Source organism: Scyliorhinus canicula, chromosome 6 (genome assembly GCF_902713615.1).
Source record: "Scyliorhinus canicula chromosome 6, sScyCan1.1, whole genome shotgun sequence".
In the NCBI taxonomy this organism is placed as follows: Eukaryota; Metazoa; Chordata; class Chondrichthyes; order Carcharhiniformes; family Scyliorhinidae; genus Scyliorhinus; species Scyliorhinus canicula.
The window spans coordinates 179097748-179123157 of NC_052151.1; the positions used below are offsets into that span (position 1 = coordinate 179097748).

Sequence of the window (25410 nt, forward strand, 5' to 3'; positions counted from 1 at the left end):
CATTACATTCACCCCCCACCATCTGTCCTGGGCTTTCAAAATCCTACTAACTGTCCTGGCTTGAGACAATTCACACATCTTTACCCTGTGATTATCCTTCTCTCCAGTTGCTCCGACTGGACCTGTAAAGACTTAATTACCTACAAAGACTCGCATTCGAAGTATCATCTTGCATCATTGACTTTGTCTATATATGTGGTTGTGGAACCCACCTCTTCACTCACCTGATGAGGGAGCTCCCCTCCAAAGCTAGTGATTCAAAACAAACCTGTTGGACTTATATCTGGTGTTGTAAGACTTCTTACAATAGTTAGTTTGATTGGTGCCTCATATGGCCATTTCCTTTTGGAGAGGAACCCAGAGGTCAAGATACATATGGCAAAGGTCAGACAGTGATACTGGTAGTTTTAAAGAAAGAAGTCTCCTTTAATAAAGAGATGGTCAATTTTAAAAATGTCTACTGCACCTATGAGACTATTTAGTCTACAAAGTTATTTACAGTTTTGTTTTTGCTGTACCCGTTACATAAATAGGTTATTATTGTAAAATAAAATAAGCTGCATGAGTATTTATTGGCTAAATGTTACAATTACGAGTTTGGCAAATTAGACAGCCATGTTAATGCACTGATCAGCAAGCAATTAGAACTTACCAAATAAACCTTCTTCCTGCACCAGTTCAGTCCTCAGACTACTGTATTCTTCCCTGAGTGCCTCAACTCGCTGAGCATTCTTAATACTTAAATGCTGCAGTTCACTGATAAATTCTTCAAATCTAGTTTTCTCAGAAGTCAAATATTTGATCTCCTCAGCAAGGTCCTTAGCGGTGGAGAATTCACGCCCTGCAAAAACACCAACTTGTAACTCTGAAGGTGATATAATTTCCCAGGAGTATTATCAAATAAAATGTGCTATTAAGGCTCATAAGGAGCTTTTTTTTATTATTAAGTGGAAATGGTGTCGCCAAAAGGAGCCAACATTTTTTATTAAAGTATATTTATTGAAGTTTTACATTTTGGCAAATAACAAACAAAGCCACTGGAATAGTACAGCTCATTAAGAAAAAAAAGTCTCAATGCAAATGGTTATGGAAGGGAACAGAAGAATAGCAATAGCACTGGCTCAATACATTAGACTCAGCTTGACATCACCACACGTACCACCAGAGAACAAGGGAGTAAAGGATAAGGCCATGAAAACACGGTAAAATGGTGCACAGCTTTCCACACAGCGATTGCTCGTCATGAGAGTTGAGGATACATTTTTCAAGCTATGTTCAGGTGTGCACCAGCACACACCTTCCTCAACTCCAGCAGCACCAGAGGCATCAATAACACACCACAACCTCCTCCCCTCAGATAAACAGACCTGTCTGTATTCCTGCAGGAACCAATCACTAAATCTTTGTACCTACCATAACAAAAAAGAAAAAATACCTATCACCCCCTTGATTGCAAGCCATTAATTTTCCTCACTGGGCTGTGATTGATGGCTTCTACACAGTCAGAGCTGCCAGCCTCGTTTCATGTATCTTCATTCACGGTTGATTAACTCTGAAGTGCCCTAACCACAACGTTCATAAATAACAACTACTTCAAAGAGAGTCAAGTGCATTCTAATCACCTCCTTCAGACTGGAGTCATTTTGAAGTGCTCAGCTGGAAGCTGACAGCACTTCACCCTCTTTTTTTCACTGTCTGTCTGGACTGTTCTCTAGCTTCCAGACAGGGATATCTTTTCTTGGGGCTTCCTGATTTCCTGGTTTCTCTTTTCAGGGGAGCTTCCTGAAAGGGGTCTCTTTTCTGGATGGTCTGTGGGGCGGGGTCTCCCTATTTAGGGGGTCTCTGGAGGGGTCTTTATCTGGAGGGTTTCTGGTAGACAACACTTTATTTAGGGGTTCTCTGGGGAGGGGGGTCTCTTTATCTAGGGGGTCTTTGCGGGGACTCTTTATCTAGGGAGTTTCTTTACTTATGGGATCTCTGGGGGATCTCTTTATTTAGGGCTCTCTGGAGAAGGATGGCTCTTTGATGGGCTTTGGGGGCAACTCCCTTAAAGAGTTACCTCCTTGGTCATGCGGGCCAGGAAAATATGGAGCTCAGCATACTGAATAGATGCAAATGGGTCAAGGTCCCTGTAATGAACTCCAATGGGCTTTATTGGTTGGCCAATTGGAGTATGAGCTCCCTCAATGATAGCTCATTGAGGGGGCCCATATAATCACCTGTGTAGGCTTTGTGAGCAGTCTTAAGTTGACTGGACTGCTAGCAGCACTGTTTTGTAGCTGCTCCTGTAATATCGTTATTGTAAATAAATATTGGTGTGGTGACGGAACTCCTGCCTCCCATGGATTACTACAGTCCCACCACAAGAAACGGATGAGCGCCAGAAAGTAGGAAAAGGGACACTAAATATATTTCATGTGTAAGGGTCCTTCCTACTGATTCCCTTATTTCCCATATCTTTAATTTCGCTATTCTCAGTTTTGTTCCATTGATGCTTAATGGACATGTATCTTTAAGTCAAACAGCAGAGAGAATGAGGAATTCAAAAAGTTACAAGCTAGTACGCTCAGGTGGCTTTGCACAACAGAGCTCAGACTTTGTGGCACCCGAGATTTGGGGCAGGACTCGGTTTGATTGGTTGGCAGGTGGCCAATGAATTGGCCAAAAGGACATTTTCTGCCTGGTATCATGTGTTGATTGGATCCTGTCTGAATGGAACCTCAGGAAAGGAGAGTTTGAATCCTGTACGCTCAAAAAAGGTCTCTCTCATGTTTTGTCCAGAAAAGCTATGACATTTTTGAAACTGCAGAGACCTGAATGAATTTAGAGAGAAAACCATTCGACTGGAAAGTAGAAATCTCGACCTGAAAGCCTGTTTTGAAGGGGAGTGTATTAGAAACAACAATCTGAAACAAAGACTTATCTTTTACGTTTACTTATTATTTTTACCCCTCTTCCCCTTTGTGTTTGTTTGTCGTGAGTGAGTGTGAGTGAGTGAGTGAGTAGTATAGAGGGTGAGGGGCAAATTAAAGTGGGAGATTAGAATTAGATCATAGTTAACCAGTTATATTTGCTGCATATTTCATTATAGTTCTTGTTACAAATAAAAAAATAATGGTGTTTTAATTTACAAACCTGGTGACTGCAATTATTGGGCAGCCAAGAGCCAAAGATTTCAGGTATTTTTCTAAGAATTATTGGTTAATCCAATAGTGTTGCAACACCAGATAAAGGGGGGCTGGAATTGACCGCTCCCTAGCCCAAGGTGTCGTAACACATGCAGATAAAATAATGTAATAGTTTAAAACATCCAATATTTAATATATTATTTTAAATATTTTATTATTTTCTTCTGTTTGCACAATTTCATGAAATAAATGTCGTCCCAACAACTGTTCCCAGTGAAAGATAATGTTGATTTGATATACCAGTACTTGTAAACTGTGAGAAGAAACCAAGAATGACAAAGGCGAATAATGCACAACCCCATTTCAAAATTGTTTTAAAGCACTTGTCACCTGCATGTTTTTTCCAATTTGATAGCTGATCCACTTACATGTTTCTGGTCTGATCTATGTATTCTTTCAAGTTCAGCCTCACCCTTTTATACTGCAAGTGCAACTTGGGTCCCTTATGATCAGAAATGTATCTTTACAGCCCAATATCGAGTCATAAAGTAATGTGGATCAGAGTCATAGCAATCTCATGTTAAATTAATAAAATACTGCAACATCTCATCAAAGACCGTTTATTTTATAGATTACATGAGAGAATAGAGTACTAAATTCTCAATTTTAATTTTATTCCATATTCTTTGCCATAGAGCATAAAACATTAAACCACACACTACCATAATTTTGAACATGCAACAATACCGTTTTTGAAAGTTACTTTTGTGAGACTGATTGGTGCTCTCCTTTCTGAATAGACCTTATTTCATCTTGTGTCATTTTCCCTTACTATCTCTAGGAAACAGCTGTGTTTTCTGCTTTAATTCTTAGTTACATAGGAAACCTGCAACCTAAAGTCAGAAAAGAGGCTGCACAGAATTTGAAGCGATGCTGCCAAACTATTTGAGTTGTTCCAGCACATTGTTTTTTATTTCAGATCCCCAGCATCCACAGTATTTTTATTTTATCTAAAGTCTGACCATTAAGGATGTCAGTTAAACCAGTGAACAGACAACTGGGTGCTGGTCCCCAAAAGCCATTTCAAAGAATAATCATCCATTTTCCTGTCTTAAGGACTTGATGATTTATTGTCTCGTAAAAAAGGTAATCAGGGACTAATGCTCAACATGATGTCTACCCAACTTAAATATGCATCGTCCCTCACGCTGCTAAGGCTGCTTTGAGGAAATTTAATCCCCAGTATTTTCATTACATACTACATACAACTTACCTGATATTGATAACATTTTAGCTTCTAAGAGAGTTGGAAGCTGTGCTTCAATGCCACTCACTTTCTTGCTCAGATTGCTGCACAGCTTTTGGCTGTTGCATACCTAAATGTGAAAAAATACAACTGTTCATGAAAACTAATATGCAGTTAGACTGTTGTAGAAAGCACAAAATGTGATTTGCAACATGTAAAACTGAGATACTGCATTCTCTAAAGCACGTTGAAAGGAATATTAATATTCTAGTTCATCATAGAAATACTAGGAACCCTGTAGACAGAGAAGATTCATTCGGGAAGGCACCAAACAATTGACAGACTTTGTTGGGAACATTCAGTGGTGAATTTGAGGGGTCGGAGTGTGCGCACAAACCACAAAACAATTCATCTACCTGGCCCCTCAAGCATGTGGCAGAGTTATCAGAATGTAAATTGGACTTAACAGCCATCTCAAAACCCAGTAAATTGGAGTGGAATCAAGTCATTCTAAATCCCCAAGAGGAGGGCCCCTGTATTTATGGGAAGGCAGGGAGCATATTAGGAGCATTTGGAGATAACTCTCAGTGATCAGACCTTGGAAGAGGATATAGAGAACAGCAATGTGAAGGTAAGGAAAAAGAGATCATGGCTTGCTGGAGGGAAACAAGTACATGTCAAACGTGAGGCAGGGAACAAGAATCAGGCCTGCTTGGGAGAGGCAGTGGTGGAAAGAGTTCAGCAATCAAGAAGTAGGGTTTAAGATATCAAGGGTAGGACCGGGGATGGGCTAAGGCAAGAAAGTAACAATTGGGAGGCATGGGATCAGGCCTTGAGGTATCGAAGGAAAAAAAACAGGGGTAATGTGGCATTGCAGTTATTTTACTGGATTAGTAATCCAGAAGTCTTGTGCAATGACCCTCAAACACAAGTTGAAATCCCACCATGGCATCCGAGGAAATTAAATCAAATTATCTAAAATCTGGAATAAAAAGCCATTAACCGTAATGGTTACCATAAAGCTACCAGATAGTTGTCAAAAACATCATCTGGTTTACAATTATATTTTGGGAAGGAAATCTGCCATCCTTACCCAGTCTAGTCTAAATGTGTCTCCATACCCACAACAATGTGGATTTTTAATTGTCCTCTGAAATAGCCTAGCTAGGCACTCAATTGCTTTCTAGAAGGTGGTTCACTAAGGGCATTAAACACTGTCCTTACAAGCAATGCCGATACCCCGCATCTAATTAAAAAGAAAACAGGAGGGAGAGAATGAGAAATCAGAGCTTGGTGGGGTGGGCTTGGAAGAGAATGTACTCGGAGGGAGAGACCAAGGCTCTTGGTCAGGAGTGGGCTTCCGTTAAGAGTTGGGGAGAGTACTGCTGCTCCTCCTTGTCCCATAAGGAATGTTGCAAAAGGCACTTACTTTCTTAAGCCAGCCAACCTCATCTACTTTCACTGCTGGGTCAAAACTGTGGGAAACCTGGTCAGTAACTGTTAAATTTAAATCAGGCTCGTAATTACACTGCAGAATCTGATTTAAATATGTTCATAAGCACCATCACTTATACTTAAAGAGTCTGGTCAGGACCATTTATACCATAATTTTGTGCCTTTGTAGCTGGATGCATCACCAGGTTTGGATCAAACCGGTATTAAATGCACGGTAGCAATGGTGGAGCAGAAGGGCAACCACATTTATTTTCAGGATTGTAAGTTACAACTCATGGGTACCAACACCTTCCTTTTCACTTCGCTTTGACCCCCCATTCCGTCTTCTATTCTTACCTCTTACTAGATTCACAGCACCCTCTGACCTTCCCCTTTCTGATGCTGAATGATCCATCCTTAGCAAAAGACTCAGCTTCATTCCCTTCCGTCCCTACATTCATGAATTTCGAGTTCAGCATGACATTGCGCTCTTCTTCTGACGCTTCGCCTCCTCGCCCACTTCTTTGGACAGGAATCCTCTTCCCACTCATTGGACCCTTTCACACATCTCAAGTAATCTCTCTTCACCTGGACCTCTTTCTCTGGATTCTTACCCTATCTTGATCTTTTAATTGAGAACTGCCAGTGTGAAATTGGCCATCTCAATTTCTCCACTCCCCTCACTCACTTTAACCTTTCTCCCTCTAAACTTGAGTTCTTTCAGGTCCAACGCTAACAGTGTTAACAAATCTGCTACTAAACGGGTGCTGCTGCTGCCTAGCATAGGGACCTCTGCTTAGCAGAGGCTAAATGCCGACTCTTTAAACACGTCCTTCCCCTGGAACATGACCCCTCCAACAAACATCAGACCACTGTTTCTAGGGCAGTCACTGACTTCATCTCTTCTGAAGATCTTCCCTCCATAGCTTCCCACCTCATAGTCTCACACCACCGATCAGTCTGTTTCTATCTCCTTCCCAAGATCCACAAAGTGTATTGTCCTGGATGACCAACTGGTTCCGCCCGTTCCTGCCCCACTAAACTGATTTCTTCCTATTTTGAATATTCTTTCTTCCCTCGTCCAACCTCTCCCCATCTATATCTGTGACTTTCATGATGCCCTCCATTATTTTGTCAGTTTCCAAATTCCTGGCACTGACCATCTCCTTCCCATCATTAACATCCAATCTCTCTACGCCTCCATCTCCGCCGGATGGTTTGATAGCTCTCTGCTCCTTCTTTGAACTAAGGCCCAACCAATCTCCATCAACTAACACCCTCCTCTGACTGGTTGAACTTGTTCTCTGTTAGGAAAACAAAGATAGTTTTAAGAGAATTAGGCTTATATTGATAAACATCAGAAATAAGGTATAGTTTTAAGAGTGTATAATTTAATGTTTGTGTCTGGAAGGGCAAAACCTATAGTTAGATTCATGCTGGACAAGTTTGCATGTGTGGGGGTTGGCTAAGTTCCACTGTGCTTAGAGAACAGCTAGTTAATGAAACTAGAGAATTAAAGAGAGGTTTCTCAGAGTTCTGAGGTTAAAGGTACTAGAAGAGAGCACTTTCAATAAAGACAGACAGAGGTGATAAGAAAGGTGAGTCGCCAGAAAGATATCAAGTAATTTTCAGGTTTGTGAGATTTTACAACAGCCTATGGAAGAGTTGAAATAACAATAGAAATTGGTGCCCTCTGTCACTGGCGGGTCGGGTACAGGCGGTTAAAATGAACGTGTTGCTGCGATTTCTGTTTATTTTTCAATGCCTGCTGATTTTCCTGCCAAATACTTTTTTCAGAGAGACTGAGGGAAGGATTACGCCGTTCATATGGAGAGGGAAGGTGGCCAGAGTTAGAAAAGTGCTGTTACAGAGGGGAAGGCAGACAGGGGGTTTGGGTCTTCCGAACCTGGGCGGCGAATGTGTAGAAGGTGCGGAGCTGGATCAGAGGGGTTGATTCCCATTGGGTCAGAATGGAGGAGATTTTGTGCAGGGGGTTGGGATTGAAAGCACTTGCAACAGCGCTGCTCCCGATAGCCCCGGGGAAGTACTCAAGGAGTCCAGTAATAATAGCTTCATTGAGAATTTGGAGGCAGTTTCTCCAACACTTCGGGTTGGGGGCAGTGTCAAGGGACATGCCAAATCAGGGTACCACAGATTTAAGCCAGGGAGGTGGGATGGAAATTTTCGGAAATGGGAGGAGAAGGGGATTAAGACACTAAAAGATTTGTTTCTTAGGGGTCGGTTTACAAGACTGAAGGAGCTGGAAGCGAAGTATGGGCTGGAGCAGGAGGAAATGTTGAGATACATACAGGGTCAAGATTTTGCCAGAGAGGAGATACAGGGCTTTCCGGTGGAGCCGGCCTCCACATTCCTGGAGGAGATGCTTACGACAGGGGGAACTGGAGATGGGGGTAGCACTGGTTTAGGTTATTATTTTGGAAGAGGATAAGGCACCACTGGAAGGGATCAAAGCAAAGTGGGAGGAGTTGGGAGAGCATATGGAGGGGGGGTTCTGGTGTGAGGTGCTCCGGAGAGTGAATGCCTCCACCTCGTGTGCGAGGTTGGAGCTGATACAGCTGAAGGTGGTATACAGAGCACACCTCACGAGGGCGAGGATGAGCCGATTCTTTGAAGGGGTAGAAGATGTGTTCGAACGTTTGGGGGGGGGGGGGGGGGGGGGGGGGGGGGGGGGGGGGACGGACGACTAATCACGTTCATATGTTTTGGTCCTATCCAAAGCTAGAGGATTACTGGAAAGAGGTTTTTAGGGTATTTCTAAAGTGGTGCACGTGAAACTGGACCCAGGTCCCCAGGAGGACATATTAGGGGTGTCGGGCCAGCCAGGGTTGGAAACGGGTGCGGAGGCAGATGTTGTAGCCTTCGCCTCGTTGATCGCCCGAAAGCGGATTCTGATGGGTTGGCGAGCAGCCTCTCCACCCTGTGCCCTGGCATGGCAGGGGGACCTGTTGGAATACTTGACCCTTGAGAAGGTTAAGTTTGAACTGAGGGGAAAGATGGAGGGGTTCTACAATTCATGGGCATTATTCATTATGCACTTTCAAGAACTGGATAGCATTGAAAATTAGTTGGGGGGGTGGGGCGGTCGGTGTGTGTTAATGGTGGCTATGGATGATTCCTTTTTGTCATTTGTCTATGCGAACATGCGGGCGAATGTTTGGGGTTTGGTGAGAGGATGGGATTGTTGTTATTGATATGGGGATTGACATATTTGTCACTGATTATTGTTTATTGTTGGTGGGTGTAAATTTGGGAGAAAATGTGAAAAGGAGAATAAAAAATATTTTTAAAAAAAAATAATAGAAATTGGTGGCTGGATCTCAGAGTAAAACGTTATGACAAAGGAAACCTAAACGGCGGTGGTGTAAAATCCTGGACTGGATTTGATATTAAAAGCATTCAGAATCACAGAATAAAATAGCACAGACGAGGCCCTTTGGCCCATCAAGTCTGCACCAACACATGAAAAACACCTGACCTGTCTACCTAATCCCACTTGCTTGCACTTGACCCATAGCCTTGAATATTATGATGTGCCAAGTGCTCATCCAGGTACTTTTTAAATAAGTCATTTTCAAACTCAGGGTCCTGACCCACAGGTGGATCGCGTGTGGGTGTTGGGAAGGTCGTGGAGCGATCAGTTGCAGCGTTCCCAATCGCGGGAAGAATTGCCCAATGACCGTGACCGGCTTTTAAAAATCTCGACCGTCCTACACGTGTGTGCTCCCTCAGCCGGATGTAGCCGTGCACAGGCCTGGAGCCGAGCAGGGCAGACCGCCTCCTCAATACTGTTCCAAGAGCAGATTTTTTATTATTATTTTTTTTCATTGATTTGTCTTCCTGCCAGAAGCAACGGCGGAGAGCAGGTCATGCGCCCGGTACACTGATGTCACGTACTCTGGGTGTGAAATTACAGAGGACAGCTTCCTTCATTTTGTAGCTGCCAGCAAGCAGGCAACAGGACTTTCTGAAGAACTGAAAATGGATGTTTTCAGACTAAGGAAGAGAAGGCCAGAGACACAAACAGGTTGAGATCTTGCATCTGAATCTGCTGTATAAAAATGGGTCCCCAGAAAAAAAGTTGGAAAAACACTGTTTTAAAGGATGAAAAGCAACTGCCTTGACCACCCTCCCAGGCAGTGCATTCCAGACCGTCACCACCCTCACCGAGGTAAGAAAGTTTTTCCTCAAGTCCCCCCTAAACCTCCTGCCCCTCACCTTGAACTTGAGTCCCTCGGAACTGACCCTTCAACTAAGGGAACAGCTGCTCCCTATCCACCTTGCCCATGCCTCTCATAATCGTGTACATCTTAATCAGGTAACCCCTCAATCTTGTCTGCACCAGGGAAAACAACCCAAGCCTATCCAACCTCTCTTCGTAACGTAAATGTTCCATCCCAGGCAACATCCTGGTGAATCACCTCTGCATCCCCTTCAGTGCAATCACATAATTCCTATAATGTGGCAACCAGAATTGCACACAGTATTCCAGCCGTGGCCTCACCAAAGTTCTATACAACTACAGCATGACCTCCCTGCTCTTGCAAAGTGTCCCACATGCCTTTTCACCTACCCGTTTGCCTTCAGACAAACAAGCCACGGTCCCTTTGTTCCTCAGAACTTCCCAGTGTCATGCCATTCATTGAATACTTCTGGTCACATTACTCCTTACGAAGTGTGTCACTTCACACTTTTCAGGGTTAAATTCGATCAGGATAAATTTCTATCCATTTGACGATCCCATCTATATCACCTTGTGTAACATTCAACCTCACTGTTAACCACCTGGCCAGTCTCTCCCCCCCCCCCCCCCCCCCCCCCCCCCCCCTCCCCTCCCCCCCCCCCCCCTCCCCCCCCCCCCCCCCTCCCCTCCCCCCCCATAGAGTCATCTATGTCATTTATATAAATTACAAGCAATAGGGGACGGAGCACAGATCCCTGTGGTACGCACCTGGACTGGCTTCCAGTCACTAAAGCAGCCATCTGTCATCACCATCTGTCTCCTACAGCCAAGCCAATTTTGAATACACCTTATCAAATTACCCCATTATTATGACAGAAGATTTTAAGCATGCTTTTCCAGTGGATTTGGAAACGCTCATGCGACAATCAACTGGGGGGATTCTGAGAAAGTAACAGACACAAACTTTGGTTCAAAGTGGATGATAGTCAATCTGTGTGCTTAAAAGGGTATAACAATCTAATCTTTTTATGTTTAATAAAAATGTTTTCTTTGTTAAAACTAAGCGGTTTTAACTCGGTTCCTCCACATTTTATAAAAATGAAATAAATGTTACGGTCTTTGGAGCCAGGGTTCCATTCTGGGATCGTCCCGACCAGTTATAACAGCAATTGGGTCGTAACATCTCTCAATGACTAACTTCTCTTTTAACTCATCTTAATTCCTCCATATAAAAGTTGTTGCTATGGGTACCTGCATGGGCCCGAGCTATGTGCGTCTTTTTATGGGCTATGTGGAGCATTCCTTATTCGAGTCCTTCTTGGGCTCCCTCCCTCAATTCTTTTTCCTGTACGTTGATGACTTTATTGGTGCCATTACCTGCTATCACCCCAAGCAGGAAAATGTCTTCAACTTTGTTTACATTTTCCACCCTTCTCTCACCTTCACATGGTCTATCTCCGATTCTTCTCTTCCCAGACCACTTTGTCTCCATTTCTTGGGATAAAGTATCTACAAATATTCAGTATACGCCCACTCGCTCCTCTAACTACCTCAACTACATTTCCTCACACCCTATGCTCTGTAAAGATTCCATTCTATTCTCCATGTTTCTCCAACTCTGTCAGATCTGTTCCAATGATGCAACCTATTACACCAGCACCTCTGAAATATCCTAATTCTTCAACCGAGAATTCCTCCTACCATGGTTTACAGAGCCCGCGACCCTGTCCAACTCATTTCCCTCATTTCTACTCTCATCGCCTCACTTTCAGAACCACAAAAGGGTTCCCTTTGTCCTCAACTTCAATCCCACCAGCCTCCGTATTCAACAGATCGTCTTCTGCTAACTCCGACATGATGCCACCACCAAACACATCTTTCTCTCCCTTGTCAACATTCTGAAGGGACCATTCCCTCTGTGACACCCTGGTCCATTCTTCTTTCACCAACACTCTGTCCTCTTCCTACAGCACCTTTTCAAGTAAGCATTGGAGGTATCTGTTTATCATCTCTCTCCTCACCATCGAAGGCCCCATATACTCTCCAGGCGAAGCTGCAATTTAAGTGTAATTCTTTCAATTTAGAAATTTGTATTTGCTGCTCACAATATGGTCTCCTCTACAGCAGAACACTTCCATTGACTGTGCAGTAGCCATCTTGGAAAAGGGGCAGTCAGCCCAGGACAACTGGGGTCACTGCTCCAGTGTTCGGGGTTGTGAGGGTGGGGGGGTGCTGGTTTGGGGGTTAGGCCGCCATTGGTGAGGGGTTGCTCCGGATCATTTATACCCATAACAGGAGCAGCTTCAGCATCTGCCAGCCCGTCCCACCAAACACACCCAGGAGAGAGCCCCGTCCTTGGTAATATGATGCGCGTAACTATAACCCCACTGACCGTGCCGGCCTCTGGCCGCACAGTTGAAGGCTATCGCTTGAAGGGAATTGGCAATGTTAGTAATGTGAGCACTTCACAGTTCCCAAGCAAATTCCCGTGGGTAGACATACCATGTCGCAGGTGGGTGTGACTGCCTAACATCCCACCCAGACTGTGAGGCCTGAACACTTTGCCGGAACACAGCAGCCAACAGTCAAAAGCCCTGGAACTGGGCGCAGCAGAGGGGATACCCCATGACCAGAGGGTAGGTGTGTGAGTAGTAAGTGTGTGGCATGCCCTGCCTGCAACAGTAGTGGACTCGCCAACATTAAGGGCATTTAAATGCTCATTGGATAGACATATGGATGATAAGGGAATACTGTAGATGGGCTTTAGAGTAGTTTCACTGGTCGGCGCAACATCGAGGGCCGAAGGGCCTGTACTGCGCTGTAATGTTCTATGAATTTGGGGGGGTGGGGAAACATGCCATTCTCGGCGGGGATGTGGGGTTCAGAGCCCAGGGGCCCGTGCTGTGACTGGTGGTGTGTGTGCAGGGCGGAGTTCCCAGCACAACCAGCTTGTTGGATGGCACCCTGAGAGATGGTAGGGAATGAAACGGTGAGGGGAAGCCTGGGGTACTCGAGTGTCCCGGAACAGAAGCCATAACTGATTGTCAGGCTCTCACCCTCTCCAAATCCTTACAGATATCACATTATGGATGATATTGTAGACCCGCAGCAGCTGCCCTCGGTGGAAGTCCAGGCGGCCAGACGCCGAAGGTGGCAGCGGTAGCAGCATCGACAGAGGCTCGTCGTGGCAGCCCACGAGGACCTGGCCACAACAGGCGCTGGTCCCGCACCTCCCCCATTTCCAACTCTATCCAATGCGGAGCGTGGTTGGAGATTGCAAGGCCGAATACTTGTCCTTCTCCACTCTCGGAATCAGTCCCCTACTCACCACGAAGAAGTCTATCCGAGAGTAGACCCTATGTACATGGGAGAAGAAAGAGTACACCCGTGCACTCGGCCTCACAAACATCCATGGATCCACCCCACCCATCTGGTCCATAAACCCTCTCAGTACCTTGGCCGCCGCCGGCCTCCTACCCGTCCTAGAGCTGGACCGATCCCGTGAAGGATCCAACACCGTATTAAAGTCCCCCCCCCTCCCCTCCCCCCTCCCCTCCCCCTGATCAGACCTCCCGCCTCCAGATCCGGGACCCGTCCCAACATACGCCTCATAAAGCCCGCATCGTCCCAATTTGGGGCATACACACTAGCAAGTACCACCTTCTCTCCTTGTAGCCTGCCCCTAACCATAACATACCTACCCCCCTTAATCGCCACCACCTCCGATGCCTCAAACGACACATTTTTCCCCACCAGAATCGCCACTCCCCGGTTCTTCGCATCCAACCCAGAGTGGAAAACCTGCCCCACCCATCCCTTCCTCAGACGGATCTGGTCCGCCACCTTCAGGTGGGTCACCTGAAGCATTGCCTTTAGCCCCTTTAAATGAGCAAGTACCCACGACCGCTTCACCAGCCCATTCAATCCTCTTGCATTCCAGGTGACCAACCAAATCAGAGGGCGTCCCGCCCCCCTCCCCCGTCGACTAGCCATAGCTCGTCGCCTGCCTGCCCCAGGCCAGCACCCCCTGCCCGACCCAGTCCCCACAGCGACAACACCTCACCTCTGTCCCCCCGGCCCACACCAGCTCCTTACTGACCCTGCGAGCAGCAACCCGGTATTCCCCTTTCTCCCCCCCCCTCCCCTCCCCCCAGGCTAAGAACCCTCCTCGCCGCGAACCTTCCTCCATTGTACTTCCGTTGGTCAGCTAACTTCTGCTGACCCCGGAAACTCCCGCCAATAACCCGACCCCTCCCAAAGTGGGATCATCCCCCAATCTATCCCTCCTCCAGGCACCGCTCCAGCGCAGGGAAGAACCAGTTAAGGCCCCGCCTCCCCCCGCCATCGTCTCCATCCCCCAGCCCCGCAGCGCGGGAAACCAGAGGAAAGCCCGCGCTTTTGCACTGCCCCACCACACCCTTCTGACGCAGCTCCCAAATACCAGCCCCACTCCATACCCCCAACCCGACATAGAATACAACAAACCCCCCCAACCCTCCCCGCAAGATACAACAATGCCCCACAGCAAAAAGAATAACAGAACAACACCCCCATAAATAACCATATTAAAATTGCAAAAGTACAAAAAAAGAGAACACAGCAACAGCAAAATCCAGCAATAAAGTATTACAACCGACCCCGCAACCCCCAACCCCTAGTTCAAGTCCAGTTTCTCCGTCCGCACGAAGGCCCACGCCTCCTCCGGGGAATCAAAATAATAATGCCGGTCCGAATAAGTTACCCACAGGCGCGCGGGCTGCAACATTCCAAACTTTATCTTTTTCTTGTAAAGCACCTCTTTCGTCCGATTAAATCCGGACCGCCGCTTAGCCACCTCCGCACTCCAATCCTGGTAGATCCGTACTACCCCTTTCTCCCAATTGCTGCTCCTCACCTTCTTGGCCCAGCGCAGCACACACTCCCGATCACTGAACCAATGGAACCTCACCAGCACCGCACGCGAGGGTTCATTCTCCTTAGGCCTCCTGGCCAGGACTCTGTGTGCTCCCTCCAGCTCCAAGGGGAGATGGAAAGACCCGGCCCCCACTAGCGAGTTCAGCATCGTGGCCACGTAGGTTGTCCCCTCCAGCCCCTCCGCAAGGCCCAAGATCCGCAGATTTTTCCGCCTCATGCGGTGATCAAGCTCCTCGAAGCGTTCCTGCCACTTCTTGTGGAGTGCCTCGTGCCCCTTCACCTTACTCATGAGGATCCCGGCCTCCTCCTCTCATTCAGTGGCCTGTGTCTGCAACTCCTTGATGGCAGCACCCTGGGTCGTCTGAATCTCCGAGAGCCTTCTGTTCATTTCCTGCAGAGAGCTCAGTACCTCAGCCTTGAAGTCTGCAAAACAGCGCAGGAGAGCAGCTTGTTGCTCCAGGGCCCACTGCTTCCACTCCTCTGGAGCTCTGCCGGCCGCCATCTTGGATTCCTTCCCCCGTTTTTTCCCCTTTTCCACTCGAGTTCGAGTCATGGACTGCGGGGAAAGTCGATCAGCGCACCTTCTCCCACTGAGAGGCGTCGAAAAATTTCCGTTTTGGGCTCTAAAAAGAGCCGAAAAGTCAGTTTAAAACGGGAGCTCCCAAATGTGCGGCTTCCTGCGTCATGGCCGCCACCGGAAGTGTCCCTACCGTTGAAAAGTCATTACTGAATCTCCTTCCACCATTTTTTCAAGCAGTACAATCCAGATCGTAACAATGTGCTAAATACTGTTCACCAGAGCCCCTCTCGTTATTTTGGCAATTAGCTTAAATTTGATCCCATTAGTTATCGATCCTCTTGCCAGTGGAAACAGTTTCTCCTTATTTACTCTATTAAAGCCCTGCATGAATCTGCAATCTCTTAGAAATCTTCCCTTTACCTTCTCTATTCTCTACGCATAACTGAAGGTCCTCATCCATGAGACCATTCTGGAAAATCTCCTCAGCACCCTATTTACCGCCATCAGTGATACAATCAAAGTTTTTAAATATGTAATTACAGAGTTGCAGTTTTCTGTGGTGAAAAAATGTAATTGAAATGGATAAAAATTTTGTTACAGCACCGTCTACAGATAATCATAAATATAATAAGTGTGGACAGGATGGAAATCTCTAAAGAAAATACTTACTGGTAACAAACACGTTAAAGTTTGGAGAGCAAACAATCAGAAAAAGTTATAACTTGCCTGATTTGTGGGGTCCATTTGGAGGGTGGGGTTGGTCCACGCTTACACTTGGATTCGTAAAGTTTTATTTAAAGGGTTTTTCTTTCGCAGCCTTCTTATTGAGGCAGACAATAATTTTAAATGGTATGGGGGGGGGGGGGGGGGAAGGAACTTTCTCAACTCTGCATTCTCTGACACGGCCAGAGTAAGGATTCCCCACTGGTGCATCCAAGCATTTATCATTAATTCACCTTTTACTATCTTTTCTCCAATGAGAAAATATTCAATTCTGCAAATTTCTCCTGTCACCGAGAATTTGAAGTCCCATAATCAATGATTAGGGGGAAATGGTGACATAGTGCTAAGGGCACTGAACTAGAAATCCAGAGGCCCAGGTTAATGTTCTGCAAACTTGCACCACTGCAGCTGGTAAGATTTAAATTCAATAAAATCCAGAATTGAAAGCTAATCTCAGTAATGGTTACATGACAAGTACCATTGATCGTTGTAAAAAGCCAGCTGATTCATTAATGTCTTATGGAAGGAAATCTGCCACCCTTACCTGACCAAGCCTATGTATCACACCAGACCAACAGGAGCTGCCCTCTGAAATGACCTTGCAAGCCACACAATTCAAGGGAAATTAGGGAATAGCAACAAATGCTGGCTTTGAAGCAACAGCCACATTCCAGGAAAAGATTAAAGAAAACATCATCCATTATCATTCTTTGTAACTTTTCCAATGCTTCAGATACTTTTTGGAAGTGCCCAGAACTAATCTCAGTACTCCAAATAAGTCTCACCAGGAAGATAAGAGACACCATCAATCCAGAAATCTCTTTGCAGGAAACTCCTCAGGATAAATGAGGCACATTAGGTGCAACTACTACATTTTTCCATTCTATTTATCCAAATACATAACAATTTGTTTCTGATTTTTCTTCAAACATCATCCTTGTAGGTGCACACAACACTTCCGGTGGCTGTGATGGAGTAGGAAGCCACACATTTGGGAGCTCCCGTTTTAAAGAGACTTTTTGGCTCTTTTGAGAGCCCAAAACGGAACTTTTTTGACGTCTCCCGGTGGGGGAAGGTGTGCTGAACAACTTTCCCCGCAGTCCATGCCTCGAACTCGGAGTGGAAAGGGGGAAAAAAACGGCAGCAGCTCCTCAGAAAAAACGGGGGAAGGAATCCAAGATGGCCGCCGGAGGAGCCCCAGAGGATTGGAGGCTGTGGGCCCAGGAGCAACAAACTGATCTCCTGCTCTGCTTTAAAGAATTCAAGGATGAGCTGCTGAGCTCTCTGCAGGAAATGAACAGAAGGCTGTCAGAGATTCAGTCCATCCAGGGTGCTGCCATCAAGGAGTTGCAGACGCAGGCCACTGGACGAGAGGAGGAGGCCGTGGTCCTCGTGAGTAAGGTGGAGGGGCACGAGGCACTCCACAAGAAGTGGCACGAACGCTTCGAGGAGCTTGATCACCACATGAGGCGGAAAAACCTGCGGATCCTGGGCCTTGCGGAGGGGCTAGAGGGGTCGGACCTGACAGCCTACGTGGCTGTAATGCTGAACTCGCCAGTGGGGGCCGGGTCTTTCCATCTGCCCTTGGAGCTGGAGGGAGCGCACAGGGTGCTGGCCAGGAGGCCTAAGGAAGATGAACCCCCGCGTGCGGTGCTGGTGAGGTTCCACCGGTTCAGTGATCGGGAGTGCGTGCTGCGCTGGGCCAAGAAGGTGAAGAGCAGCAAGTGGGAGAATGGGGTAGTACGGATCTACCAGGACTGGAGTGCGGAGGTGGCTAAGCGGCGGTCCGGATTTAATCGGACGAAAGAGGTGCTTTATAGAAAAAAGATAAAGTTTGGAATGTTGCAGCCCGCGCGCCTGTGGGTAACTTATTCGGACCGGCACCATTATTTCGATTCCCCGGATGAGGCGTGGGCCTTCGTGTGGACGGAGAAACTGGACTTGAACTAGGGGATGGGGGTTGCGAGGTCGGCTGTAATATATTAGTGCTGGATTCTGCTGTTGCTGTGTTCTCTTTTTCTTCTGTTTTTCTCTTCTTGTCTTAGTACTTTTTGCAATGTTGATATGGTTATTTACGGAGGGGTTGTTCTGCTATGTTTTTGTTTTTGTGCTGTGGGCATTGTTTGGGCTGTGTATCTTGTGGCGAGGGTTGGGGGGGTCTGTTGTATTCTATGTCGGAGTGGGGGTATGGAGTGGGGCTGATATTTGGGAGCTGCGTCAGAAGGGTGTGGTGGGGCAGTGCAAAAGCGCGGGCTTTCCTCTGGTTTCCCGCGCTGCGGGGCTGGGGGATGGAGACGATGGCGGGGGGAGGCGGGGCCTTAACTGGTTCTTCCCCGCGCTGGAGCGGTGCCTGGAGAAGGGATAGATTGGGGGATGATCCCACTTCGGGAGGGGTCGGGCTATTGGCAGGAGTTTCCGGGGTCAGCAGAAGTTAGCTGACCCACGGAAGTACAATGGAGGACGGTTCGCGGCTGGGAGGGTTCCTAGCCTGGGTGGGAAGGGAGGGGGGGAGAAAGGGGGAATACCGGGTTGCTGCTGGTAGTGTCAAGAAAGAGCTGGGGGGGGGGGCTGGGGGGACAAAGGTGAGGTGTTGTCGCTATGGGGACTGGGTCGGGCAGGGGGTGCTGGCCTGGAGCGGGCAGTCGACGGGCTATGGCTAGCCGACGGGGGAGGGGGCGGGACGCCCTCTGATCCGGTTGGTCACTTGGAATGCGAGAGGGTTGAATGGGCCGGTGAAGCGGTTGAGGGTACTGGCTCACCTGAAGGGGCTAAAGGCAGATGTGACAATGCTTCAGGAGACCCACCTGAGGGTGGCGGACCAGGTCCGCCTGAGGAAGGGATGGGTGGGGCAGGTTTTCCACTCTGGGTTGGATGTGAAGAACCGGGGAGTGGCGATTCTGGTGGGGAAAAAATGTGTTGTTTGAGGCATCGGAGGTGGTGGCGGATAAGGGGGGTAGGTATGTTATGGTTAGAGGCAGGCTACAAGGAGAGAAGGTGGTACTGGCTAGTGTGTATGCCCAAATTGGGACGATGCGGGCTTCATGAGGCGTATGTTGGGACGGATCCCGGATCTGGAGGCGGGAGGTCTGATCATAGGGGGGGACTTTAATACGGTGTTGGATCCTTCATTGGATCGGTCCAGCTCTAGGACGGGTAGGAGAGGGTTTATGGATCAGATGGGTGGTGTGGATCCATGGAGGTTTGTGAGGCCGAGGGCACGCGAGTACTCTTTCTTTTCCCACGTACATAGGGTCTACTCTCGGATAGATTTCTTCGTGGTGAGTAGGGGACTGATTCCGAGAGTAGAGGAGGCCGAGTATTCGGCCATCGTAATCTCCGACCACGCTCCGCATTGGATAGAGTTGGAGATGGGAGAGGTACGGGACCAACGTCCGTTGTGGCGGTTGGATGTGGGGTTGTTGGCGGAGGAGGAGGTGTGTAGGAGGATCCGGGCAAGTATTGAGGGGTACCTCGAGGTGAATGATACGGGGGAGGTTCAGGTGGGGATGGTCTGGGAAGCCCTGAAGGCAGTAATTCGTGGGGAGCTGATATCCATCCGAGCACACAGGGAGAGGAGCGAGAGGGATAGACTGGTGGGAAAGATACTGGAGGTGGACAGGAGGTATGCAGAGGCACCAAAGGAGGGACTGTTGGGGGAGAGGCGCAGCTTGCAGGCTAAATTTGATTTGCTGACCACTAGAAAGGCGGAGGCACAGTGGAGGAAGGCACAAGGGGCAGTGTACGAACATGGTGAAAAGGCGAGTAGGATGCTGGCTCATCAGCTCCGCAAGCTGGATGCGGCTAAGGAGATTGCTGGAGTGAGAGACAAGAGTGGGAATGTGGTTCGGAAGGGGGTAGAGGTGAATGAGGTCTTCAAGGACTTTTACGGGGAACTGTACCGGTCGGAGCCAACGGGGGAGAGGGTCCTTGACAGGCTTTCTTTCCCGAAGGTGCAGGAGGAGAAGGTGGAGGAGCTGGGTGCGCCGATTGAGCTGGAGGAGCTAGTTAAGGGGGTCGGGCAGATGCAGTCAGGGAAGGCACCGGGGCCGGATGGGTTCCCGGTGGAATTTTATAAAATGTTTGTGGACCTAGTGGGCCCCTTGCTGGTGCGGACACTCAACGAAGCGTGGGAGGGGGGGACTTTGCCCCCGACGATGTCGCGGGCGCTGATCTCGTTAATTTTAAAAGAAGGACAAGGACCCCCAGCAGTGTGGTTCATACAGGCCCATATCTCTCCTCAACGTGGATGCTAAGGTGCTGGCAAAAATCCTGGCCACCAGGATAGAGGACTGTGTGCCAGGGGTTGTGCACGAGGACCAGACAGGTTTTGTGAAGGGAAGGCAGCTGAACACGAATGTGCGGAGATTGCTGAATGTCATCATGATGCCGGCGATTGAGGTGGAGGCAGAGATAGTGGTGGCGCTGGATGCGGAGAAGGCCTTCGATAGAGTGGAGTGGGGGTACCTATGGGAGGTGTTGGGGAGGTTTGGATTTGGTGAAGGGTTCATTAGATGGGTAAGGCTGCTATATGAGGCCCCGATGGCGTGCGTGGCCACGAATAGGAGGAGGTCGGAGTACTTCCGGCTTTACCGAGGGACCAGGCAGGGTTGCCCCCTGTCCCCTTGTTGTTTGCACTGGCAATCGAGCCGCTGGCGATGGTGTTGAGAGATTCGGAGAGGTGGAGAGGTTTGGTGCGAGGTGGAGAGGAACATAGGGTGTCTTTGTATGCCGATGACCTGTTCTGTATGTGGCGGACCCGGTGGGAGGGATGCCGGGAGTGATGGAGTTGCTAGCTGAGTTTGGGACCTTTTCAGGTTATAAATTAAATTTAGGCAAGAGCGAGGTGTTTGTGGTGCACCCTGGAGACCAGGAGGAAGGAATTGGTAGGCTCCCGCTTAGGCGGGCAGGGGAGAGCTTTAGGTACCTGGGGGTGCAGGTGGCCAGGGACTGGGGGACTCTTCACAAGCATAACTTCACCAGACTTGTAGATCAGATGGAGGAGGAGTTCAAGAGGTGGGACATGCTGCCATTGTCATTGGCGGGGCGGGTACAGTCCATCAAAATGATGGTGCTTCCGAGGTTCTTGTTCCTCTTTCAGTGCCTGCCCATATTTATTCCCAGGGCCTTCTTTAGGAGGGTGACTAGCAGTATTTTGAGCTTTGTGAGGGCACATGGGACTCTGAGAGTGAAGAGGGTGTTCCTGGAGCGAGGAAGGGATAGAGGCAGGCTGGCGCTGCCCAACCTTCTGGGGTACTATTGGGCAGCCAATGTGTCAATGGTGCGTAAATGGGTGATGGAGGGGGGAGGGGCGGCGTGGAAAAGAATGGAGATGGCGTCATGTAGAGGCACGAGCCTCGGTGCCATGGTAATGGCGCCGTTGCCGCTCTCCCCTAAGACGTTTACCACAAGCCCGGTGGTGGCGGCGACCCTAAGAATCTGGGGACAGTGGAGACGGGGCTCGATGGAGGCTCCACTGGGTGGCAACCATCGGTTCATTCCGGGGAACACGGATGGGGGATTTAGGGGGTGGCAAATGGCGGGCATCAGCAAATTGAGGGACCTGTTTATTGGCGGGAGGTTTGAGGGCCTGGGGGAACTGGAAGATAAATTTGGCCTTCCCCAAGGGAACATGTTCAGATACCTGCAGGTAAAGGCATTTGCTAGGCGACAGGTAGAGGGATTCCCTTTGCTGCCCTCGCAGGGGACGGTGGACGGAGTGCTTTCGGGGGTGTGGGTCGGAGAGGGGAAGGTGTCTGACATCTATAAGGTAATGCAGGAGGTGGAGGAGTCGTCAGTGGAGGAGCTGAAGGCTAAATGGGAGGAGGAACTTGGGGAGCAGATAGAGGACGGGACTTGGGCGGATGCCTTGGACAGAGTTAACTCTTCCTCCTCATGTGCGAGGCTTAGTCTCATCCAATTTAAGGTGCTGCACCGGGCCCACATGTCCGGGATCAGCATGAGTAAGTTCTTTGGGGGGGTGAGGATAGGTGCACCAGATGTCCGGGGAGTCCAGCGAACCACGCTGATATGTTCTGGGCATGCCCAGCACTGGAAGAATTTTGGAAGGGGGTGGCGGAGACAGTGTCGAGGGTGGTTGGATCCAGGGTCAAACCAGGGTGGGGACTCGCGATCTTTGGAGTTGCGGTAGAGCCGGGAGTGCAGGAGGCAAAAGAGGCCAGTGTCCTGGCCTTTGCGTCCCTAGTAGCCCGCCGAAGAATTCTGTTACAGTGGAAGGATGCGAGGCCCCCAAGTGTGGAGACCTGGATCAGTGACATGACGGGATTGATAAAATTGGAAAAGGTCAAATTTGCCCTGAGAGGATCAATACAAGGGTTCTATAAACGATGGCAGCCTTTTCTGGACTTCCTGGCTCAGAGATAGGTAACTGGGTCAATAGCAGCAGCAACCCGGGGGGGTGCACTATTGTAGTGTCTACTCTGTAACTTTATAGTGTGTTAATTTGCGTTGTTGTTAAAATGCTGTGTTGTTCATGGAGGGGGGGGCGAATGTATATGATTGTTAATATTATTGTTATTTTCGGTATTTTACTAAGGTGTGTCAATGTTGTATAAAATCAAAATTTTTCAATAAAAATTATTTTTTTTAAAAAGTAGATGCACACAACTAAAACTATACAAACAACAAAAATAGGACAGACGTACAATTTGGGATCAACAGTAATTAGTGGGGGTGGACATTAAAATTAGAGTATGAAGCCTTACAGCACCAGGACCTGAGGAAGGAGCTGTACTCCGAAAGCTAGTGATTCAAAACATATCTGTTGGACTTTAACCTGGTGTTGTCAGGCTTCTTACTGTGCTCACCCCAGTCCAACGCGGCATCTCCACATCATTAAAATTAGATGCAGGGAATTTGTTTTAAATATTGGGCTTACCTTGGTAGTGGCTGTCTTAATAGCTGTACTTAGTGATTGTTCTTTCTTTTGAAGCCTAAACCATGTTGCAGGATAAAACAATTAATAATATGGTCTGGAAATGACAAGTCATGAAATAGTATTTAACAGTGGAAGAGACAGAAAGTGCCAGTCCATGAATTATTCACAATTGCAACTAAGCTCATTACATGACCAGTCAAAATTAACTTTGATTTATGCATGTGAATTAGGGTTAGGGTAACTACATGTGGCATTTCATACATTTACTTACTCAAAACTATGTAAAATCATCCAACCAACATAATGAGATTCCATTAAGTGACACCCCAGGACAAGAAAAACACTTAATTTGAAGTTAATCACCCTTTAACTACCATTTTTAAAATTTTCAATTGTATGACCCTCAACAGGTATTTGCAACAAAGAGTTCCTGATTTTCATTACCCTTTATGTGAAAAGTGCTTCCTTCAATTGAGATGTTACGTTCAGGCCCTGTATGCCTGTTCGGTGGTTTAGTTGGATGTTGAAGATTCAAAAGTACTATTCAAAACAGAGAAGGGAATTCCTCCAGTGTCCTAAGCAACGATTCTCCACCAACTACATCACCAAAAGTAGATTCATTAGAAATTTATCTCAGTGTTGTTTGTGGATCTTTGTGGCGCAAATTGGTTACCGCATATACTTACATATAAATTAGCAATTCAAAATAATTCATTCTATGAAAAGTATGATATTCTTGGAATATCATAGAAAAGTTACAGCACAGAATGGCCATTCAGCCCACCTCGTCCATGCCAGCCCCAGGACACCAGGTGCCCTTTCTAATCCCACTTCCAGCACTGGGTCCATAGTCCTGTAGTTTATGTACAGCAGGTACCTTTTAAAAAAGTTTAGAGTCTCTGCCTCCACCACCAACTTAGGCAGCGAATTCCAGACTCCCATTAACCTCTGTGTAAAAAAGTTCTTCCTCATGTCCCCTCTACACCTCCTGCAACTTACCTTAAATCTATGTTCCCTAGTTCTAGAATTCTCCACCAGGTAACACAATTTTATACTGTCCACTTTATTTCTTCCCCTCATAATTTTGTACAGCTCAATAAGTCACCAAGGAATATCCCTCCAGTCATTAGACTACACACAATCTTTAAATTCTTTAAATCACTTATTGTATTACAAGGATCAATGAGTGTCAAGTAACACCTAAATATTATTTTACCTCTTTATATCTTCAGGTAGTTTTACAGTGAAGAGGATTTTATTTCGTAATGGCAGAACATCCTCCAATATCTTATTCAGATCTTGTAATTCATTCGTCGACAGAGTTGATAAAGAATTAAGTTCACAATCGTATGAGTGTATGAGTCTGCTTTCTTCTTCTATTTCTATACTCAGCTGATTGTCCTGTGCTTCCAATATTGCCAGTCGTTCCTTCAAATCAGAGATTTCTTCCTATTTTTGTAATAAAATACAATCCTTAACTAGATAGTAAGTAATTCCAATACAAACTTTATACAGAACATTAAAGTATGGCAATACTTTAATCGCATCATTAGACTACCTGAAAGTTAGAGCACAGTAACTTTATCCTAAATTCTTTTTATGTGCGAGGGCATTACTAGAACCATTACTGTAAGGAGAGGAAGGAAGATATTATGGAAGTAAAAAACAAAGCACACTGATTGCTGACATAACCTATTTTCGAAGACCAATTATCTTTGTAATTGCCTTTATTTAAGGTTAAGACTCAAGTGTCACAGCCTCAAACTGAATGTGAAATTCTATCTTGTACAATCACTCTTACCTCGAGGATTCTTGACTGTGATAATTTTAATGAATACTGTTTCATAACAAATTATCAGCCTGTTTTCTGGTTGGTTCCAGATCATATTGTTCTGAGAAACTGTCCAAAATACAATTTTTGAACTCATCATCTAAGATACCATTGCTAATTTAAAAAATAAATTTAGAGTACCCAATTCATTTTTTCCAATTAAGGGGCAATTTAGCGTGGCCAATCCACCTACCCTGCACATCTTTTGGGTTGTGGGAGCAAAATCCATGCAAACACGGGGAGAATGTGTAAACTCCACACAGACAGTGACCAAGAGCCGGGATTGAACCACTGCACCATTGTGCTGCCCACCTTTGACAACTTAATTCATCCAATCTGTAGGAAGATTAAAATTGCCCATAGTTATAAGTAATACCTTTCTTACAAACCTCATTCTTTTTTTGACTTGTACTATGCAATTTTTTTAAATAAGACTCTTTATTGTCACAAGCAGGCTTTCATTAACACTGCAATGAAGTTACTGTGAAAAGCCCCTGCGCAACATTCCGGTGCCTGTT

The 25410-nt window shown here is 47.0% G+C and overlaps 1 protein-coding gene across 18 annotated transcripts in view; it reads right to left on the bottom strand.

Annotated features, from left to right (window-relative positions):
- The window catches only part of disc1 (DISC1 scaffold protein), a 201561-nt gene that overhangs the window by 87592 nt on the left and 88559 nt on the right, over nt 1-25410 (bottom strand). For 17 of the 18 annotated variants that reach the window (XR_005461041.1, XR_005461043.1, XR_005461042.1 and 14 more), the window contains 4 exons: nt 24278-24510; nt 23062-23116; nt 4402-4504; nt 653-841 (listed from right to left, as the gene is read on the bottom strand). Coding sequence is in view for 10 of the 18 variants with exons in the window: in XM_038800517.1 (XP_038656445.1) it covers nt 653-841; nt 4402-4504; nt 23062-23116; nt 24278-24510 (580 nt within the window). In the remaining 8 variants the exon portion in view is untranslated. The remainder of the gene's footprint in view (nt 1-652; nt 842-4401; nt 4505-23061; nt 23117-24277; nt 24511-25410) is intronic. The other variant, XM_038800516.1, reaches the window with a different exon arrangement.